The 22,551-nt window shown below is 41.9% G+C and overlaps 1 protein-coding gene across 2 annotated transcripts in view; it reads right to left on the bottom strand.

Moving 5' to 3' along the window:
* Positions 1 to 21,800, bottom strand: part of TACR3 (tachykinin receptor 3) — a 51,167-nt gene extending 29,367 nt beyond the window's left edge. For both annotated transcript variants that reach the window (XM_089527076.1, XM_089527078.1), the window contains exon 1: positions 21,355 to 21,800. In XM_089527076.1, the coding sequence (XP_089383202.1) occupies positions 21,355 to 21,791 (437 nt within the window). In that variant the 5' untranslated portion in view covers positions 21,792 to 21,800. The remainder of the gene's footprint in view (positions 1 to 21,354) is intronic.
* Positions 21,801 to 22,551: the final 751 nt, after the last annotated feature.

Raw genomic sequence — 22,551 nt, 5'->3', positions numbered from 1 at the left:
CTCTTCTCTCCCTCCCACTCTCTCTCTCTCCTCCTCCCCTCCCTCCTTCTCTCTTCTCTCCCTCCCACTCTCTCTCTCTCTCCTCCTCCCCTCCCTCCATCTCTCTCTCTCTGCCTCCTCCTCCTTCCCCCCCGCCCCTCCATTTATAGGAGGGAGGTGGGCGGGGCCAGGAGGGAGGTGGGCGGGGCCCATTTGAAGGCCCGGTGCGGCTCCTGGAGCCCCGATTCAGGGCTCCAGATGCCGCATCATGCCTCCCAGGGGCCCGGTGAGGCTGCTGAAGCCCCGTTTCAGGGCTACAGAGGCCGCATCGGGCCTCCCAGGGGCCCGGTGAGGCTGCTGAAGCCCCGATTCAGGGCTCCAGATGCCGCATCGGGCCTCCCAGGGGCCCGGTGAGGCTGCTGAAGCCCCGTTTCAGGGCTTCGGCTGCCGCATCAGGCCTCCCAATGGGCGCCGCCATTTTGCCCTTCAAAATGGCGACGAAGTCTCGCGCGGCCTTTATGGTCGCGCGAGACTTTGCCGCCATTTTGAAAGGCAAAATGGTGGCCGGAGCGGCCGAAATCAGCAGCGATTTCGGCGGCAGGAGGGAGCGGGGGCCGGCAGAAAGGCGCCCGCGGGCCGCATCTGGCCTGCGGGCCGGAGGTTGCCGACCCCTGATAAAGAGCAACAGTGATGACCAGGGATTCTACTATTGCTAATTCAAGTTGTCCTATGATCTGGAAGCATGGAATGACAGAATGATATACCTATCCAGAATTGTAATTTATTTTATGCTGATGAAGACCATAGTGAGTCGAAATGGCCAGACATTACTCTGGAGGTAGCCGTCTGAAGGTTTCGCACCATGTTTCTTTTGTTGAAAACAGTCAATATTTGAAGGATATTGCCACTAATGGAGTGTTATTTTATCCGCAAGAGATACAAATAAACATTACCATAGCTCCTAGATTGGATTGTTCTACAATAGCAGAATATTGTCCTACAACAGCAGAATATTGCCACCACTCATAGTATATTGACTCCATCCTCATCATTGGGAATACTAGTTACCACTGCTGTTGTTTTAAAGACTTTGCTTTCATCATTGGGACTATCAATCACCAGTAAATAGCATTAATTTCTACAGCTGTCTTAGTGTTGTTAATGTATTTAGGAATTGTTCATCACTGTTGTTCTTTATTAACTGTTATACACATACAAATATACATTTTGCAAGAAAATTTTGTATTTTTATTATAATTACAGTATTTGGTATTGAAGATTCACAATTTACCTTAGTGGTTCTCCCCCTGCTTTGTTAGTTTTCTCTGTAAGCCTCCTGTTTATTTTGGATTTCACTGAAGATACCAGCCACAGATGCTGGCGAAACGTCAGAAAGAAACTCTGCTAGAACATGGCCACATAGCCTGAAAAAGCCACAAAAAACTATGGATGCTGGCCATGAAAGCCTTCGACTCCCTAAGCAGTTTACAATGTGTAAGCTAATTGCCAGCAACAGGCTGGGTACTTATTTTAGCAACCTACCGAATGATGCAAGGCTGAGTGGACCTTGGAGCCTCTGGGATCAAACTTACAACCTTGTGGCTTGCAGTATAGGTATCTAGCCACTGCACACCCAGGGCTCCTTTAGTGCAGGCATAGGCAACACACAGTTCTCCAAATGTTGTTAGATCTTAGCTCCCCTCATCCCGCAACCCTGATTGTGTTAGCTCAAACTAATGGGGGTTTCAGTCCCACATCTGGAAGGCCACACTTTCCTAAGCTCAGGGTCACTGATAACAGTGGCCATTCAACCTGTATTCCCTTTCCTGATGCCTGTAATTTCTAGTTTTGATCCAAATAGCAAAGACGCTCCTGGGGGTTGTACAGTAGACAATGTCCATGAAAGTCCAGCTTATGCTACAACTTCTTTAGTCTTTAAAGGTGGGTACTGATATTCCAGACTAACATGGTTATATTGTTTATTTCTTATGTTGCATACAAAAAGCCTGGCCCAAGATATTTTGCTTCCTGAGGAAAAGGACAAGAAGGTAAACCTCTTATTGTCTCAATTAGTTTTGGACACTAAGCTGTTCTCCTCCTCCTCTTCAGCTTTGTGTCTGCTTGTCTATGCAATGCCTCTTTCAAAAACAAGACATCACCAAATAGGCTGACATAACAAGCCCTATTTCAGAAGGATTCTGAACACATTCAGCTATATTCATGTGCTGTTCTTTAGCTAATATTCCCAGCTATCTGCTTACTGGTTCCAAGGCGTCAGGAGATAAATTGCTATCAATTCCATTTGAGATTTCAATATTGCCTTTTCTTTTCTTTTCTTTCTGAACATTAGTCTCCACTACAGATTTTATTCCAGTTCTCTTTGCTCCCATTTTAATGTTATTTTTATTATGTTCATAAAGTTTTGAGGTTCTTTTCTGCTTTAGTTGATGTCTGTGTCTCTGATAGCAGCAAATATAGTATGTGTGTGTGTGTGTGTGTGTGTGTATATATGTAAGGGGAGAGGTAGGCATTAAAGTGAGACAGTTGTACTCTAATATTGATGGCTAATACAATCTTTTAAATATCTATGGGATAGATCATGATAGTTCATAGGATGGTAAATGGATTATGTGTTTGTAATCATAAGTGTCTATGTGACATGACTTCCTGACACATACTTGACTGTGTATTCCTACGTGACTGGATGGCCCTTGTAGTCTCCTTCAACTCTATGAATCTATATAATGCTTCCTAGTGCAAAACTGCACAATGAGCAGTTAGTATTGAAGCAGAACACTATTAGAGCTAAATGTCAAACCATTCTAAATTCTACTGGGGCAGTTTAAAAAAAGAGATGAGAAATCATAGGTATGGAAAAGCTTTGGGGCCAGATGGTTTTCTTATTATGATTCTATGGTATAAAACATACTCAGATATATTCGTTCCCAGATTTTTGGTTTGTTTGTATCAAAGGTTTTTGAGTCAGGCTCCTTTCCAAGTTCTTTCAATGAAGCCTTTATTTCTGTTAATCCAAACTCAGTCAGAGATCATATGAGGTGTATGGATTATAGTCCAGTCTCTTTATTAAATATTAATGTTCAAATGCTAAATGTTGTGTTGGCTAGCAGGCTTTGAAAGTCATAACAACATTAATTTGCCTGGCTCAGATAGGCTTTGTTAATAACTGCAGGGAGGTGATCATTTAGGATTAGCTACAAATTTGATTGCTTTAAATACTAGAACTGAGCCTGATGCCATTATTCTATTTGATGCTAGGAAAACGTTAGACAAAACCAACTGGCAGTTTATTATTATGATTTTAAGGAATTTGGTTTTCTGCCACATCTTTTGAAATGGATTTGGATTTTCTGCCTCTCTTCTAGGTTAAGAGTGATTTCAAATAGGACACCTTCTGATTTTTTTAATTGAATGAGGGATACAAGACAAGGATTTCCTCTCTCTCCACTGATATTTGACATATGTTTAGAAATAATTTATTATTTTATTTTAATTATTTTATTTTCTCTTTCTCTTAAATGAAATTCACACATAAAAAGAGTTCATGAACTTTGATGTTCAGGCAGGCAAAGTCCTGAAATCCCAAGATTTAGACTTTGAAAAAATGATTATAAATCTTCTTCACGGAGCTGATAAAATTAATTAATAGCTTTGAGGGCTATTAATCTGTCTAAATTTGAGTCCGTGCCTCTTGGGACTAATATGCCATCTATGTTGTTTACCAATGTCATTGCTGTTATTGAATGCCATTTTACTGTTTTCGGAAATAATTATCTACTTCAACTAAATGTTGCCATTACAATAAATATAGGCAAAGTTCCCGTATCAGAAAACATAGCTATGAAGATGTTTTCGAATGATACTCCCCCTCCAAATCCTACCTTTTTAGCAGCACATCCCTGGCAACAGAAGGATTTCTAAGGTGCTGGTGATTGGTGATTGGTGCAAAAACTATAAATGTGAATTTCAAAATCTAAGATGTTGCATGTCTGGTTTACAACATTATAAATACTGATCAATATGCCAGCCATTCTGTATCCTTGTGGCATATGATACTGACATGTTCAGTAGTTACCGCCTTTTGGTTGCATGTGTTACAAGACATTAACTTTGTATTGGAAAAATCTTTGGCATTCATAGATGCATGCATTCGTTTAAATTATATTCCTGTGATGTGGAATCTATCTAAAGGTCAACATAATTGGACCCAATGTGCTGGGAAAAGACTTATACTGCAGTGTTGGAGAGATACAAACATATACCATCTGTCATTCAAGATCATAAAATTATACTGCTTTAGCTGTATGTGAGTGCATATTATATAAATATTAACGTCAAGAATATGCACTCTCAGAAATACAACAATTTTAGATTAATTATAATTACAGTGTGAGTTTATATCCTATATACTTCACTTTCCCCCTTTTTGCTTTTTCTTCTTTTCCCCATCTTTTTGTAACTTTACTTTAAAGATCCAACACATAAAACAAAATAATGTGACCAACTAGAATCTTCCAAAATCCTTCATAAAAAGGAAAGATGTATTTTTATTTTAACATGATACCATGAAGAAAATAACACTGGCAGATTGGGTTTTCTTGGCAAGATTTGTTCAGAGGAGGTTTTGCCATTGCTTTCCCCTGAGGCTGAGACAGTGTGACCTGCCACCCACAGTTTCCATGACTGAGCAAGGATTTGAGCCCTGGCCTCCAGAGTCCTAGTCCAATAGTCAAGCCAAGCTGGCTCTACTGAGGCATAATGGATTTGAATTTACAAGAGTAAATTCATGATTTTTCTCTTCTAAAACTATATACAACACCAGGCTAGATTAACTCTTGTTATGAAATGAGAAGTTTCTATTTGCAGTACGTTTCATATCATGTGCTCTACAGTTTTCTTTACAGCATGACAGTAATAACTGTAAATGGATTTATCATGCCTGCCATCCATGACAGATAAAGGTTATGACTTCTAGAAATAAGAAGTCATATTCATTAGTTTTCCCTTTCTATTTCAGGCATGGGTTTGGTCAAATGGATGGCAAAAGAAAAACAGAAAGAAAAAAAAAACAGAGTAAGAGAAATCACATAACTCAGTGTAGGTCACATATCTCACAAAAATACCCATATCTTCCAAAGTTAAAATATCACAATGGCATCTCTATCATATCTGTAAAATAAAATGTAAATACTTCATTGAAATTCATTATGCTGTAGGTTGCTATACATGACCACTGTGGCTATACATGACCATCATGTTTTAAATGTGAAAGCCATTGGCATACAAAAGTGATCAAATTCATATTTTCCAGTTTCATTTTTAACTAACTTTTTTTTCCTCACTAGGCTTAAATCCTAGGCATGTGTTAAAAGTAGTTCAGATCAAAGCAACATTCTTCCCAGCTCAGAGGAAGAAAAAATAATCACTGAATTATTATTAATCATTAATTACAATGTCCATTGGGATAACAAAAGGATAGCATATGACACTGACTGCATTAGATTTTATGGTGTATTATGAAGTTATAGGAATAAACCCTTGAAAATTGAAGACCTCAGACAATGTCAAGAACTAAACAAAACACTGCCACTTCCCTATCATAAGGTTATTTAGAGCACCTTCCTATCAGGGTCGCCATCATCTCTTCTTCATGCATTCCCCACTACTGGATATTCCTATCATTAGGGGCAGCCTTACCATTAGGAAAAATGAGGCAGCTGTCTCATGAAGAAGATCTGAGTTGTCAGGAAAGGTCAACAAACAGTTATTTAATAAGAGCAGAGATTATAAAGTTCCATCAGGCATAGTTGCATCTAGATCTCCTTCCCCACATACTTAATATGTTTGCTGGCTGGATGCCCATCCCCACAGCCATTCCAATGGCCAGGGGAGGCCAGGGGAAAGGCAAGGGAGATCAAGCCAGATGGTTCTGTTCCTGCAGAGGTCCAGGAGGATACCTTTTTCTTCTTGCAGGTGACTGAAGGAGCTGGATGCCTAATTCTTTTTTTATCCCTTGCATTCTGCTCCACCAATGAGTAGCTGCAGAGGTGGGCAACCAGCCAGAAAACAGGTAAGTGGCTCAGTGAGGGAGATGTAGCAGATGGAGGTGCTGAATTCCTCCATCTGCCACAACCTCAATGTTACTATGTGTGTCACTAACCTGATGCCAGCCGAATTCTTACAGCATTTTTGATTGCCAGGAAAGGTGTTTCTGAGAGCTCTGTCTGGGACAGGAGCAGCTGGTGGCTTCCATATCAGAGATATAGTAGATCCACTCTCTGTTCTGTTTCAGACTTGAATGGATCATGCCAAAACTACCTGGAGAACAATGTTCAGCACCTTGGACAGCTCCTTAAAATTTCAGGAAAAAGGCCTGAGAGGACTGTATGCTGTTGTTTTTTTTGCTGTAAAATAGAGGTGGACATCCACAGCTTTACAGGCCTATAATTCCTGACCACTGACAACACTGGCCAGGGATGATGGGAACTGTAGGTCCCAAACATCTGGGGTGTCCCATCTCTACTGTACAGAAAAAATGTAGACTTCAAGATGAATGCTGAACTGAAGCTAATATGAGGCACTTGACCTAGTGGAATAAGAACCATGTATCTTCAAGGGTCTAAATACTCTGAAGGCCCAAGATACCACCTGATCTAGGCAGGGTCAGCTTTGATTAGTACTTGGATGGGAGACTGCCAATGAATACCAGGTGCTGTAGGATATATTTTCAGAAGGAGGAATTGGTATTGCCATGGTTCTCTTGCTTATCAGTTTATCCACTTCTCCCTTTTCTTTCTGTCTCTTTTCAAGTATTAACCAGCCAGTAACCAGCTCAGCAGTAAGTCAATGGTGATCTTGCCTCAAACTGTATATTTCCTTGGTTTGTTTCCAATGTTCTTCCATTCCTGGCTTCTCCATTAGCCCCCTGTTACTTTCATTTGGGACTCTGAAGGCACCTGATTTGATTTGATCTGATCTGATCTAGGAAACTAAGCAGGATGAGCTTTGGTTAGTACTTGGACAAGAGTCCACCAAGAAATACCAGGTGTTATAGGCTCTATTTCAAAGGAAGGCAATGGAAAACTAACTGTATTCCTCTGGTGATCAGAAACAGTTAGCCTCTGGAATGCTCACACATAATGGTTGCGGCTTTGAGCAATGGTCGGCAATTCCCGTAGGTGGGCAGAACATATATTGTCACCATCCCAAACCCAATGGCAGCAGCACCCTCCCCCCATGTCACTATGATTTAGAAGGAACAAGATTGCTTGTGTGGTGATGCTGTAGTAGCAAATTTAGCAGTGGCAGTAAGGGAACAGCCTTGCCTTAAAGGGACATTGATTTTGTTTCTTAATTCAAGCAACATTTTGTAGCAGAGCCACATATGTCTATGGCCCTTAACAGACCAGCAAAATATACCGGTGTGGGGGTATGGTGCCTGCCTGCTGTTTGCCCCCAGGCTGGCGTCACACCGCCCGACCAAACACATGGTGGGTGGCATCACACTATGTCTTTGGTGCAGTGTGTAGATACGCTGCGCCAAAAAGCCATAGAAAAGCTGCAGCAGTGGCTATGACACCCTTTTTGCATTGCAAAAAGAAGTCACTTTTTGTGGCGTCTTTTTGTGCCATGGACCTAAAAGTTTGGGGACGTGGCATGTGGTTGCTGTGTCCCCAACCCAGTGCTTCCAGGGGTGGCACAGTGGCGCCTCTTAATGGTGGTCTGCCGAGCCCCTATATTACTTCACATATCACAGATCAAAGTTTGAGAAGTTGAAGGCTTTCATGGCCGGTATCCATAGTTTTTTGTGGGTTTTTCGGGCTGTGTGGCCATGTTCTAGAAGAGTTGAGAAGCTTGCTCAAACTGACACAGTGATTTCATATATAAATTGAGACTTGAAATGTCTTGGTGAAACTTGGGCAAACTTTAACTATACAGAAATTCAGCTCATCCAGTCACGTCAAATCAATGAGATAACAGCAGTCTAACTCTTTTGGCACTAAAATAATTCTTTGTAAGTCTCATCACACAGTTAAGTCATAAGGTTATTCCAAGAAGCATACATAGGAACTGAATGTTCAAGCCTGGTGTACTTTATCATCATTTGCAGAAAGAACTAATTTGAAGCTCTAAAATGTTACAGAATGCAGATTATTCTGTGTACAGCAGCTTCTCAAATTTACTGTCTTTTCAATACCCCTCCAAGGCACTGCATACAAAACACCACTAAAGTGATTATAATAAAAGTCCAGTTGAAACTACAGCTATGTCAAAAGCATGAGTTTTGGCATATGAGTTGGGGTTGTGACCTATTTGAATATGTGGGATGCAGGTTTTTTGGGGGAGAAATGTTTGTCCTTGAACCATTTTGTACTTTTTAAGGGTTTAAGTTACCCCTCTCTCCTCCTGCTTGAGCCTGCAGAGCCACTGAAATCAAAAGAACAAGCCATCTTGTATCACACAACACTATGAATTGGTTAATCTGTCAGTTGCACTTTCTCCCACATAAAATTTTGTTAAACCTGGAATATAAGAAAATGATGAATGCTGATCAAGTCTTCCAAATGATGGGTATAACCAAAACTATGTTGTACCTGTCTGACAGATCCTATACAAAAAGCCTACCAAGGCTGTCAAGTTAAATCAAGAAAAAAGCCAGGCTAGTATGCCTTTAACTGAAGAACAGCTTTAGTTAATGTTATTTATCTAGGAACAATCTACAACACTGGTTTCCAACCTTTGGTGCTCCACTTGGTTTGCACTTCAGCTCCTAGAAGCCCCAGCCAACTTGGCCAACAGTCAGAAATGATGGGATCCGAAGTCCAAATCATCTTAAAATTAAACCTTTTTGCACATGAAAATGAAAGAAATGAAATGAAAGAAAACACTTACATCCCTACCAAGAGTAATTTATATTACTCTAGGGAACAAACCAAAAGGACAAACTGGGTAAGTATTTCTACATCTGCAATTCAGTGAATCCACATTTTCTTACAACCCAAATAATATTTTAATATATGGAAAGAAAGATGTGTGAAGCAATGCTGTAAGACCTTAGAAATAATAAAAATAATACTAAAAATTCTAATGAAGTCCTGTTTGTGAGTATTTGACATAAATGGTGGAACAAGCATTCCCTGTGATTAGACCATATACATTTGGGACATGAATTTTCATTGAGGAGATTGGTATGCCTGTATTCTATTGCTGAAGCATCAGATCAACAATTCTGTTAAAAGAAACCCATGTGACACCAGAAACAGGTTGCAGTTGGAGACCTAAAACAGAACATCCAAACTTATACTCCTATTAGTTAGCAACAAGCAAATGCTACTCAGCTCTATTACTGTAAAGATCAGCAAAGGAGTAGTTTGCAATATACTATATGTACACTGGAGACAAATAAAATTAATTGTCCATAAAACAACTTCTTGCAAAGATTTTTTTTTAAAGAAAGAGGAAATATCTGAGGCAGAGAGAATCTTTTTTAACCCTCTTTGGAAATATCATTTTAAGACAACACTAGAAGAAAATATATTTCAGTAGAAACCCAGGAGAAACAATCAGCTTATTTAGCAATGTAAGCATCAAGGACATCTAATATATAATATTGTTTCAGTCCTACTAGATGCATACACATAAAACACTGCGTGGGCACAGATGTACATTGTGAGGTAGAATGAAGAAATCCATTTAGATTTGGTTGCTGTATGAGCAATAATTAACATAAGTTAAATGAGGAAAATAGAAAAATAAAATCCCAGCAACTTCACTCAATACTGAGTGAAGAGCTGAGCTGAGACTGGCTTGGAGAGCCAGGAGCAACAAAAGGGTCTCTCCCCCCCCCCCCTCCCCAAATCCATTCAAGGCAAGAGAATGACCAAGGAGATGGTGAGGCTGCTGTTCAGTAAGAATGGTAAAATGCTAACACATCATAGTGAAAAAGTAGAACTACTTAGTACCCATTTTGCTTCAGGCTTTTCCCAAAAAAGAGAACCGTGAGCTTCCATGTAGCAGCAGAGAATGTGGCAAAAGTTCTGGATTGCAAATCAAGATTGATAGGGAGTTAGTCAGGAATCACCTAGCTAATCTAAATGAGTTAAAATTTGCAGGGCCAGATGAACTGCTTCCCAAATTAATTAAGGAACTTGCTGGTGTACTCTCTGAACTTGCCATCATTACTGAGAAATCTTGGAGGATGGTGAGGTGCCAGAAGACTGGAGAAAGGCAAACACTGTCCCTCTCTTCAAAAAAAGAAAAAAGAAAAGAAAGACAGTATTGAGGAGAGACCAGTCAGCCTGACCTCAATCTCAGGAAAATATTAGAACAGATTATACAGGAGTTTGTCTGCAAGTATCTCAATGACAAGAGATGACAAGTATGAATTAACATAGCTTTGTCAAGAATAAAATCCTGTCAAACTAATCTTATCTCTTTGTTAAAATCAGATCCCTAGTTTAGTAGATGTTGGGAATTCTGTGGATGTCATTTATCTGGATTTCAACAAAGCAGGTGATAAAGTCCCCCGTAATATTTTGATTAGCAAACTGATTAATTGTGGACTAGATTGGAACACTATCAGATGCATCCACAACTGGCTAGAAAACTGTGCTGATAAGAGTAATAATCAAGGGCTGCATTTCAGACTGGAAGGAAGTCTCAAGTGGAGTGCTGGAGGGTTCTGTTCTAGGGCCATTAATCTTCAACATTTTTATCACTGGCTTACATGACACAGTGAAGGAAATCCTTAGCAAGTTTCAGGATAACACAAAATTGGGAGGGATGGCTAATACATTAGGAACATATTTCAAAAGGCCTTAATAAACTTGAAAATAAACTCCAGTATCCATTGGGGACTGGTTTCAGGATCCTGTGCGCATAGCAAATCATGCTGATGATTGCGTCCCTACTAATAATATGGTGTAAAGCAGCAGTGGAGGCTGCCATATTCCTTAGTCTCCATCATCTCTGGGGGGCTGTCAGCCACTCCCTTCTGCCTTTGGAACCAACAAGCAGAAATGTCAAGGTGATGGCTGTGGCGCTTCTGTTCCTAGCCACTTCTGTGGGCCTCAAAGGTGCTTTTGCTCCTTCATTCCAAAGGCAGAAGCAGGTGACTGGTGGGCTCCTGAGAGTTAGGGTAGTCTGAAGAAAGCATGCCTGGTGGCTGGGGCTTGGTGCTACCTCCGATGTTGCCCTGTGCCATATTATTAATAGGGAGTTTTGTCTTTCTGGGACCCTGCATTCACATATCTCTCCTGTGACTCCAGGTTTATTCCCTATTGACCCAGAGATTAGGACCAAGTCTAATGGTCTTAAGTTATAGGAGGGTAGTTTTTGAATGTACCTTAGAAGGAACGTCTTGATAGTTAAAGTGGTATGGTAATGGTGATGTCTCCTCTGGACATCTTGGGAAAGAGGCTGGTCAGCTACCTGTAGAGTATGTTCATAGTTCATCATATCTTATGGATGCAGTTTGCAGGAGGCTGTTTACATTAATAAAATGGAGGGGAGTGCCACATAATGAGGGACGATCAGTTCCTGCCCCTCTTTCTTTCCTTCATCTTTTCTATGTGTAGGAATTTCTCCTAGTGTCCTTGCCTAAGAAAACCCTATGAAGTTCATGGGATCACATAAGTTTACAGCCAATGTGAAGGCACACAGGCACTCACACATGTACACACATACACATTCTTGTAAAAGTTCCTAGCAAATTAAAATTCTTGTTAAATTCCACAGATTCAACAGTAAAAAAACAACAACCTGGTTCTTTCCCTTCTAGTTCTGCTATGGTGCAGCACAATTTGGCTAATAATATGAGTCCGCTAATAATATGAGTTGTTTTTTAAACGTTGTGGAAAATTAAAATTACTTTCCCACCCTTCTAGTTGCAGGACCTAAAGAGGCTGTTTCCGGTATCTGCCCTTCACCAAAAAGGGTACCATAGGTGCTTATTTCCATCTCCCTGCTACACTACCTGCCAAATGACCACCTATTTAAGACACCACCCTAGGCCAATTGTCCAAGTCCCTACCAACAGTGAAGGGGTAGGGGAAAAAGCAGGGAGGGGGAGATTCCTGCCTTGCCCCACAGCAACCAGCACTGCTCACACTATGGTAGAGGCAGGAGGGTGGGTTAAAGGAAGAGAAGGCAAAGAGGAAAAAGAAGGGTGGCAAGGCCTTAAATAGGCTGACCCTTCACTTTGGATGCCCCCTCCCCCATGCTCCCTGTCATGGCACTGTGCACCCTGGCATTAAATTGGTTTTGTTTCCTTTGAGGCCAGAAAAACTGTCTCTCCCATTGCATGGCTGTACTGTGCTGGGCTGGGTGGGTTCAGTTTTGCATTCTGAACTCAGTTTGCAACAGCTGAAATAACCTGGGGGCAAAGGTGCAAAGTAGGAGGAGGAGAGAGAAACTGGGGACACTTGGAAGGTCCTGTATAAATAAAACACGTCTGTTAGCAAGGAGAGTGCTTTTACTGGAAAACAACCCTAAAGATTAAGAAATATTGTGGGAAATTAAAATTACTACTCCCACAGGTATGCTTATGTTTGATCTCACAGGAATACTATTGCTCTCTGCTGCTTCCACCAGGAGACCTGTTCCACCAAATGGTCCTACTGAAGCAGGAGGGTGTTAGGCAGAACCCATTTGTTGAGTCCCCTCCTCAAATCTCTAGCTCACTCTAGCGAAAGTGAGAACTTCCCCTCTTACGTTTCCATGACTTTTGCTCAGGACCTGTTACTGACCCGTTTGAACCACAATCATCAATACAGCTCATTGCTGGCTGTCATGTTCTTTCTTTCTTACTGCTGCAGCAACAGGACAGCTCCCACTGATATAGAATCCACATGTAGTGCTTCCTTATATTGGTTATTAAAACATGATCCCAATGTCATTTGAATCATTCATACCATTTTCCTTCTTTAGTTTGTTTTTAAAAAATTAAATGGCAATTATCGCTCATGAATTTTAATACTGCATATAATATATCAGACACACTGGGCAGAGTTCAGGTAAGTGATCTGCCTCCAAAATAACACCGTTAATAAAACACTTTGCTTAATGCTTTCCACAGAAAGAAGAGCAAACAAGTGGCTTCCACTCATTCAAGCTCCTTAGGTTTTCTTTGAAGAGAAAATAGAAAGGTTGGATAATTTCCTATTTTAACAGAACATGAACAAGTGGGGTTCATGGCTGAGAGGGGAATTGAACTCTGGTCTCCAGAGTCACAATCCAGCACTAAAAAAACCCTACACCACACTGGGTCTCTGAGTACAGTTTACAGCAAATGAAATAAGCTGAGGACAAAGGAAGAAAGCGAGAGGAAGGGAGAGAAACTGGGACAGCTGAAAAAGTGGAACATATAATTAATTGGGACTGTCCCCACCAAACTGGGACAGTTGCATAGTATAGCATTGCATCGCTGAGAGCTAGAAAGTTATTTTTAAATGTTTCAGTCCAACTCTTGCTCCCAGCACCAAGGATTCAAAGCTTAACTTTAAAAAAGAACATGAAAAGGGGATGATCAATTAGTGCTGAACAAGAATACTCCCCAGGGCAACATTTTCTCTCACATTCCACATGGCAACATTTTCTCTCCACGGACATTTTTGCAAAGCTCAAATTCCAGGAACATGTTTTTAATGCTCAAATGAGACTTGTAGACACATGCATTCTGTCATCTGAGAAGTGTAGACCACATCAGCGGGTGCCAGGCAGGTTGCCTGAATCCCACAGCTTTGACCTTCAGTAAAGGGGAATGACTGCAGGAGGTGGCCGCTGTTCTCTTTATATCAGGTCAGCAGTTGTGCTGGGGGGGGGGGGGGAGGGCTCCCTCCCTTTGTTTAATGGCAGGGCCAGTCCTGACACTATGGACCTTATGTAATGGTCTTTAGTTCATGAATGCATGTCATCAGAAAGACAAATGGCCCTTATTAGTTTTACTGCAACAGGTTAAAATGATTACTTCTGAAAGGTAATATGGTTTTGTGGCTTATGCCCAAGATTGGTTACATTTAATCCACATGTATTAGTTATTCCTTGTAAATCTTCACATATGTAGACTCGTGAATAGCCTCTTTCTAGAATTACATAGAATAATCACTACTTGACAGAGTAACTCAGGGAAAAACTATTTTTCCGACATCAACAATCAACTTTTAATGTGCAACCCTGCAGTAGGGATTATTTAGCATTCTGACAATCTACTCTAGAAATATGTTTCTAGCCTTCAATGATGCACAGACACATTTTAATGAAACATCTAGTATTGGGTTGAAGAATTTTAAGGAAATAAGGAAAAAGAATTTCCATCCGGACAAGAATACAAACACCACTCTGTTGCCACTCAACATGATCAGTACTCAGTGGATTGTTGTTGAACTTACATTTTTTCACAGTAAAAGGCATTCACTTGATGTTTATTCATATCTCTTTTGGATGAATGCTGGAATACTCTTCAACATTTTACAAATAAAAACAGGGCAAGCAACATCAGAGTGTGATCAAGATGACAAAAGTTATAAAGAAGAAAGAACAGTTAAACTAGGACTGGCTGCAGCATTTTGCTTTTGCCTGAACCAACTGAGAGGTGCAAAATTCCACTCCTCCTCTCCACTTCTTCCTGATGAGTTAAAAGAATGCAAACTACTTTTGCACTTTAAACCCAGTTTGCAGCAACAGAAGTACACAGAAGAGAAAGGAGAAAGTGAGACGAGGAGAGAAAATTGGGATATTAAAAAAGCAGTTGAAAAAAATGAGATGATAGAGGATCAAATTGGAGGATATGTGGTGATTGGTGCTAACATAGGGTTGTAAAATTTTAAAGTGCAACATTAAGAAGAATCCAAAAATGTAAACAGATAGATAGATAAACTGACTGATAGATCTTCACTAGAAGCAAGCCTTTTTGTAAAGCTAATGGGTCTTGTCAATGCAACACCAAGCCACCCCGACAGTCTTTGGATGACAACACAGGTAATTCATAAAAACAGTGTTGCTGGGAAAATCCATTTCCCCTCCAGCTACTATGGGGAGTCCAACTAAACTCAGAAGGAACTAGAGAATCCAAGGGGAATGACAACTGAGATCATAATTTTTGTTAACAAAATAAATTAAAAAAAATTAAAAAAAATCCTGGAGCCCATTCCCACTACAGAATTATAGTGCTATTCATTAAAAACAAACAAAACAATCCTACAATTGAAAAAGTAGGATGATTGAGGACTAATCAGGACTGTTCTGCTCAAGCCTGCCCAGGTATTCACAACTCTAGTCTGGAGGGAATCTTACCCTGAGAGCCACCCACAGTATGCAAGAATACTCACAGAAGAACAAGAAAGGACTGCAGCTGTCTGTCAAAGCCATTCTTGTTGGCAAACACAGATTTACTGCCATGCCATCTAGGGAATGGTGCTTCAGAATGGCAAGCTGTCTCCAACTATTCAACTCCTTTGAGTGAAAGTAATCTTTTTTTTTTTTTTTAAAAACCCCAAAACCCAAACACTAATGCATTTAGTTTATGAAGGAAGATAATACCTTTCTTCCCTGGATCTGAAAGTAGCATATTCATCTCCCTTCAGTTATATTGGTACAATTTCTGCAGGGAGTCAGGCAATTCTCGGAAGTGCTATCATGACGCTACACACCATCCAAACAGACTTGTCTTATCTCCCACAGAGGAGATTTTTGAGATGTTGTTTTGACTGGGGATAATGGCTCCTTAAGGAGATAAAGTTTTCATTGTGACAAACCTTAGGTTGATCTCTACATTCAAGCAGCAGACTCAGAAATGACTCAGTGGGAAAGGCAGAACAGTGCTCAAGTGAATCACCAGGAGCATTAACAGAATAAAGACATAACAATAATGCAGAAAATATAGCAAGGACTGACAGATATAATTTGGGAAAAATCTTGGAATAATCCCACCACCTGCCATATTTTTTAAAGGTTATATACTCCAGTATCCCACAAAGTGTCCCTGGGAGTTATCTGCCTCAACGATCACTTGTGTGGGACAGAAGAACAATTTCTTTGCAACAACGCATTGGGATAGTGTAAAAAGTAGATACTAAGTGTGGTGGGAGAGATTAAAGACACAGGTGGGGTCCTATCTCTGGCCCTACAGATACTGTTGGATTCTACTTCCCACCAGCCCCAGACAACAGATCAGTGGTTGGGAATGATGGGAGTTCTAATTCAGCATAGATGGCTGTACGTTCTTCACTCTTGATTTAAAGCACACTGAACAGGGATATCATTGGGAGCCTATGGGGATAACAGCTTCCATGCATATTTTAGATACTATTCAATGACTCTTTCGAAGCTTTTATATCTTCAGACTCTTCTATCCATTGAGTTAAAATCATTGAATGTAGAGCAATGGAATCTTAGAGATGGGAACCACAAGGACCTTCTAGTCAAACCCTCTGCTATGCAGTAACACACAATTACCACACTCCTAAAAGATGCCCATCCAACCTCTGCTTAAAGACCTCCAAAGATATTGTCACAGAATCTTAAAATTAGAAAAATGTATAAGTTATGGACACCAAAGTCTTAAATCTTTGTACAACTGTTTTTTTCAAAATATTCTACCTTCCTATGACAAGGGAACTCAAAACATTATACCTGGCTTCCCAGGAGATCTTTCTTCCAACTTTGCTTAGAAAAATGATATGTATCATGCACTCCTGTCCTGGAACCATAAATCAAGCCACTTTTTATATATAATACAGATACAATAGCTATGCAGGTATTTTGGGGTGTCTAAAGAATAACTCCTTTGAGTGAAAGTATTTTTTTTTTAAAAAAATCCAAACACTAACGCATTTAGTTTGTGAAGGAAGTAAATACCTTTCTTCTTTGGAAATGAAAGTAGCAAACACAAAGGTGATATGGGAATAAACTTCCATATATAGGAAATACACTCATATTGAGTGTATGAGGCAGACTATACGGGAGAAATGTTAGGTGTTTTGTAGGGGATGCTTCATCCTCAGTGGCAGGATAAGGCACTTGCTCCCTTCCCCACTCAGATCATGAAATCAGTTCTTCAGGTATCCTTGTACAGTTGGCCCTCCATATCCACAGATTTTTTTATCCACAGATTGAAGCATCCACAGCTTGAAATCCACACAAAAACACACAAAACAAAAACCTTGATTTTGCCATTTTATATAAGGGACATCATTTTACTATCCACTGTATTTAATAGGACTTGAACACCCATGGATTTTGGTATCCACAGAGGGTCCTGGAACCAAACCCCAGCAGACACCAAGGGCTCACTGTTACCTCAAGTACCAGGTCCTCTGGTGACATGTCTCCACACACCCCAAAATTGTGAAAATTGTATGCAACATGCCATCTACTTGTTGGCCACATCATTTCAAACACAGAGTTCTTGAAATATTCTAACTGTCATGAAACAAAATGTGTTTATGCCCATATCTGCCAGTCTTATAAAACAGACTCTCAACTGATAGTTCCCTTGGGAAGAATGATTCATTTTCATCTACATAGGAAGAGAAATATTTATCAAATTATAGGCTATTTCCCCATCTCCTTCTGACAAAAATAGGTGACACAGATTATGTCCTCAGGCAGATAAATAACTTTTGTGGCCATATTTAAATTTGTCAATTACAGTACTTACAAGGGAGGATAAGCTTAGAATACAAATGTACTCAAAGAACTTTGAATACAAATACACTCCAAGATTACAAATGCACTCCAGGTGTCACACACTTAGGCTCTGTGCTACACTTGTCTGCCTGTTTGGCAGCTGGTGGACATATCTACTAATGAATTTTTTTTTTATCAACCTGGTAACCCTCCCATGATCATGCTGGTTGGGGAGTGATGGAGATTGTAGCCTCACACATCTGAAGAACTGCTTGGCAGATCTCACACCAATCCATCTTTAAATAATCTGACCAGAGCATGTTGAATTCAAAGGCCTTTTGTCTGATCTAGAAATTTAGTCCTGACATTTTTTGATACTTCCAGCATTGTGTCTGCAATTTAAATACAAGAAGCAAAGAATGGGGATATCTGACAGCTGCATCTAAAGTATGCACAGGCTCCATCTCCTTTATCCAAAATGCTTGAGACCAGAAGCATTTTGGATTTTTGGATGTTGGGATATTTGCAAATACATAACAAGATATCTTGCAGGTGGGACCCAAGTCTAAACATGAAATTCATTTATGTTTTGTATACATAAGAGCTGGAATGATAATAGTTTGCCTTTGAGTATGTACAGAACAACCTACCCCACATTATGTGACATCACACATAATGCCTACACATTATATGACTTTTAATGAACCAGAACAATCTGCCTCTGAACATATACATAATGTATCCCCTCCTTTCTAAATAAGTCCAGCCCATTTTATACACTTCAGATTTTGCAACTTCTTCCCCAGTATGGAAGGCAGGGCAGATCTCCCAAATCCTCTGATATTAAAATACACGAAAAAATAATTAAAAGACAGGATAGTGCGCCTGTTTGTGAATCCTCCACAAATGTCATGTTCATGGCATTTTATAACATCTCATCTCACGCGTAAAATAAATTCAGGGAGCTTCTATGTGGATAGCTCCTACTGCAAACAATCAAAACAGCCCTGAGGAGAGACATTCTATTAATTCCATTCTTAATGGATTTTCTCTGACTAAAAAACATAGGAGAAGCAGTCAGACAAAAGGGGGGAACTCAAATGAAAGGCAGTGATAGCAACACCCTAAAAAAAAAATTAACCAAGAGTGATTGCATGATAAAAGTCCCATCTCAAAGCTCATCTCTTTGGATCATACTCAGAGCTTGGAAAAAAATCCTTTTTAAAAAAGCTACAGCCCCTAGAATCCTGACATCCACAATCATACCAGTTTTGGGGGGATTCTGTGAGCTGGAATGCCTAAAAAAGAACTCTTCTAAGCTCTGATCTTCCCACGGCACAAATGAGGACCAACAGTGAAAGCTCTAACTGAACTCTTCCGGCTAATGCTTAGAGACAACAGGAGGGAGACAATCTCATTCATCATGAACTTTCAGAATAACTAAAGCATCCAGAAGTGACATTTGTATGCTTGACAGATATTCTACCCCAGTCCTGGTGGATGCACATCCCAGCATGAAAAACACCACATATTTCTTATGCCAGCTGGGGGTGGAAAATCCGAGACTGGATAACATTATCCTGTACAACTGCAGCAGATATGGGGAATGGAAAATGAGGACAGTGAATGTTTTCTGAAGCAGAGCAGAGAGAGGAAACAATATACATAGGACTCCATTCTCCTGCTGTAACTTAGATGTAGCTCTTCATCTTGAGAGTGACACTTAAAAAAAAAACGGACTCAGAGAAGAGGGAAATTTAAACCACCTGATATACTTGCATAGATCTGAACACAACAGACTCTTCCTTCAAGGAAAGATGGTTAGTGAAAGTGTGTGTGTGTGTGTGTGTGTGTTGTGTGACTTCAAGTCTTTTCCGACTTGTGGCAACCCTAGGACCCTATCACAAAATTTTCTTGGCAAGTTTCTTCAGAGGGGGTTTGTCATTGCCATCTTCTGTGGCTGAGAGAGTGTGACTTGCCCAAGGTCATTCAGTGGGTTTTCATGGCTGAGCGGGAATTCAAGCCCTGGTCTCCAGAGTCACAGTTCAACACTCAAACCACCACACTCTGCTGATATGTGCCTCCAAGATGCCTGCTGACATATGGTGAACCCATGAATGTCATAATGTTTCTAGGGGCAAAAAATACTCATTATCTTCTTCTGAAATATAGCTGGTATTTCTTGGCAGTCTCCCTATTCAAGGCTGATCAGGTAGGATCTAGTGCCCTGAGGGTAAGTCCCAGCTCATGAAGAGGCCAGGGAAGAAAGGAAGTTGGAAAGAAACCAGGGGAAAATGACATTACTGACCTACTTGCTTAGCTGCTCATTGGTGAATGGATGTCATATTGAGGATGGAGAAAGCTTGTTTTCTGCTGCTCCAGAGAGTAGGACACAGAACATGGGATGCAAACTACAGGAAAAGAGACTCCACCTCAACATGAGGAAGACCTTCCTGACAGTAAGAGCTGTTCCACAGTGGAAGACACTCCCTTGGAGTGTGGTGGGTCTCCTTCTTTGGAGGTCTTTGAACAGAGGCTGGATGAACATCTGTTGGGGATTCTTTGATTGTGAGTTCCTGCATGGCAGGGGGTTGGACTTGATGGCCCTTGTGGTCTCTTCCAACTTTATGATTCTATGAATAATAATAATAGCAACAACAACTATTATTATTATTATTATTATTATTATTATTATTATTATATGCTGCCTTGGAGTTGTGGTGGAGTCTCCACCTCTGTTTAACACTCCCTAAAGAAGGAGACTCCACTGCCCTCCAAAGGAGTGTGTTCCACTGTCAAACAGCTCTTACGGTCAGGACGTTCCTCCTGATGTTGACTTGGAATTGCTTTTCCTGTAATTTAAATCCATTGCTCTAGGTCCTAGTCTCTGGAGCAGCAGAAAACAAGCTTGCTCCATCCCCAATATGACATCCCTTCAAATATTTCATAGAGTCATAGAATCCTACAGTTGGAAGAGACCTCTAGGGCCCCCCAGTTCAACCCCAGACTGCCATGCAGAAGCACAGAGTCAATGCACTTCCGGCAGATCCAGCCTATGTTTAAAAACTTCCAAAGAAGGAGACTCCATCACAACTCCAAGGCAGCATGTTATAATCTCTTTCTTAGGAGGTTTTGAAAGAGGGGCTGGATGGTTGTTGCTGTTGCTATTATTATTATTATTATTATTATTAATTTCCAAGCTAAAGCTATTTTTTTAAGGAGGGAAACTACAAGTCCCCTGACCCCCCTCCCCAGCCCTTCTTTCCCATCCCTCAGCATGCCCAACCTTATCGATACAATTCAAAGACATAGCCATGTTAGTCTGTAGAGAGATCTAGTAGCACCGTTGAGACTAACTGGAAGAAAGAAGTTGGCAGTAGGAGCATTCCTAGACTAAAGTCGACTTCCTCACTCCACTAAAAGCACCCCTTTAGACGAAGACACAGAGCAATGGATGCAAGCTCCAGGAAAAGAGATTCCAGCTGAACATTAGAAGAAAGACTCCCTTGAAGGGCGGTGGAGCCTCCTTCTTGGAGGTCTTTACACATTTCTTGGGGGTGCTTTGGCTGAGATTCCCTTGTGTTTCCCCACTGTGTTTCTCTATGGGCAAGTATTCCCCAATGGTCCTCCATGGACAAGTATGCTTCTCCCATGGGCAAATCTCTTTCCCTGGGGGCAAGGAGGCCTTCCCTTGGCCGGGGATTGGGGGGTTGAGGGGGGGGGGGTTCTGACCTGTCGACGGCGATGACGGTCATGGAGTAGATGCTGGCGAAGACGGCGGTGATGGGGAAGAAGTTCTGGAAGCGGCAGTAGGGCTGCCCGAAGGCCCAGTGGCCCTGGAGGGCGTAGAGGAAGTTGACCAAGGTGTTGAAGGCGGCCACCGAGGCGTCGGCGAAGGCCAGGTTGAGCAGGAAGGCGTTGGTCACCGTCCGCATGCGCTGGTGGGCCACGATGATCCAGATGACCACCAGGTTGCCCAGCACCGCCACCGCCACCACCCCGCCGTAGGCCACCGACCACAGGGCCACCCCCCAGGCCGGCTGGGCGAACTGGTTGGAGACGTTGGCCCCCGGAGCCCCGGCGGCAGCCCAGGACCAGTTCCCCGGGTGAAGGAGGAGGCTGGCGTTGGGGCCCGCCTCGCTCCAGGGCCCCGGAGGCAGCGAGGTCATCCTGGGGGAGCCTTCCTCCAGGCTGAGAGAGTGTGACTCCTTTCAGACCGAAGCCTAGCTGAGGAGAGCAGTTGTGCCCCTGCCACCCTCTGAGGCTGAGAGAGTGTGACTCCTTTCAGACTGAAGCCTACCGAAGCTCCTGCTGCCAACTTCTTTCTTCCCGGGAGTCTCAGAGAGTGCTGCCACAAGCCTCTGCCTTGGAATCCTCCCTTCTTCGTCTGGGGTTGGGCTCAAGGTGGGGTCGAGCCCTGCTCTCCGGAGCCTTGGTCCCAAGCTCAAGCCTGGTCTTTCAAGCGGAGCGGGAAAGGGGCTCTGGCGTCGAGGATCCAGCCACGCTCACCCGGCTTCTCTCTCTCTCTCTCAAAGGAAGGGGAGCCCCTTTTATAGGCTTGGGCGAAGCTTCCCTCCTCTTCCCTCCGCCTCTCGCTTTCCTCTGCTGTCCCCCCCCCCCTTTTCCCTGCCTTGGCAGATGTTGAAGGGGCGCCCATCCTTGGAGCCAGCCCTTCAGAAGACTCCCTTCCAGACACAGTGGGACCTCCAGATTCATGGGGCTGGGGAAGCAATGGTCTCAAGGGGCCAAGGAGGGTGGGAAAACAGGAGCCCAGCCCTGCTCCTCTCCCCCTGCCCTCCCTTCCCTTTAACTGGCTTCTAAGTTTGGGGCAGAGTTATTCGTGATTTCCCATATTCTCAGTGTCCCTGGAGGACTGTATAGCTAACATCTCTGCCCGCAAATGAGAGGTTTAGGCTTGCCTCTGCACTG

This window comes from Sceloporus occidentalis, unplaced genomic scaffold (assembly GCF_023333645.1).
Source record: "Sceloporus occidentalis isolate IW3139 unplaced genomic scaffold, rSceOcc1.0.p SCAF_5, whole genome shotgun sequence".
Taxonomy (NCBI): domain Eukaryota; kingdom Metazoa; phylum Chordata; class Lepidosauria; order Squamata; family Phrynosomatidae; genus Sceloporus; species Sceloporus occidentalis.
Note: the sequence above shows the minus strand (reverse complement) of the source record. Positions and strands in the feature narration are given on the sequence as shown.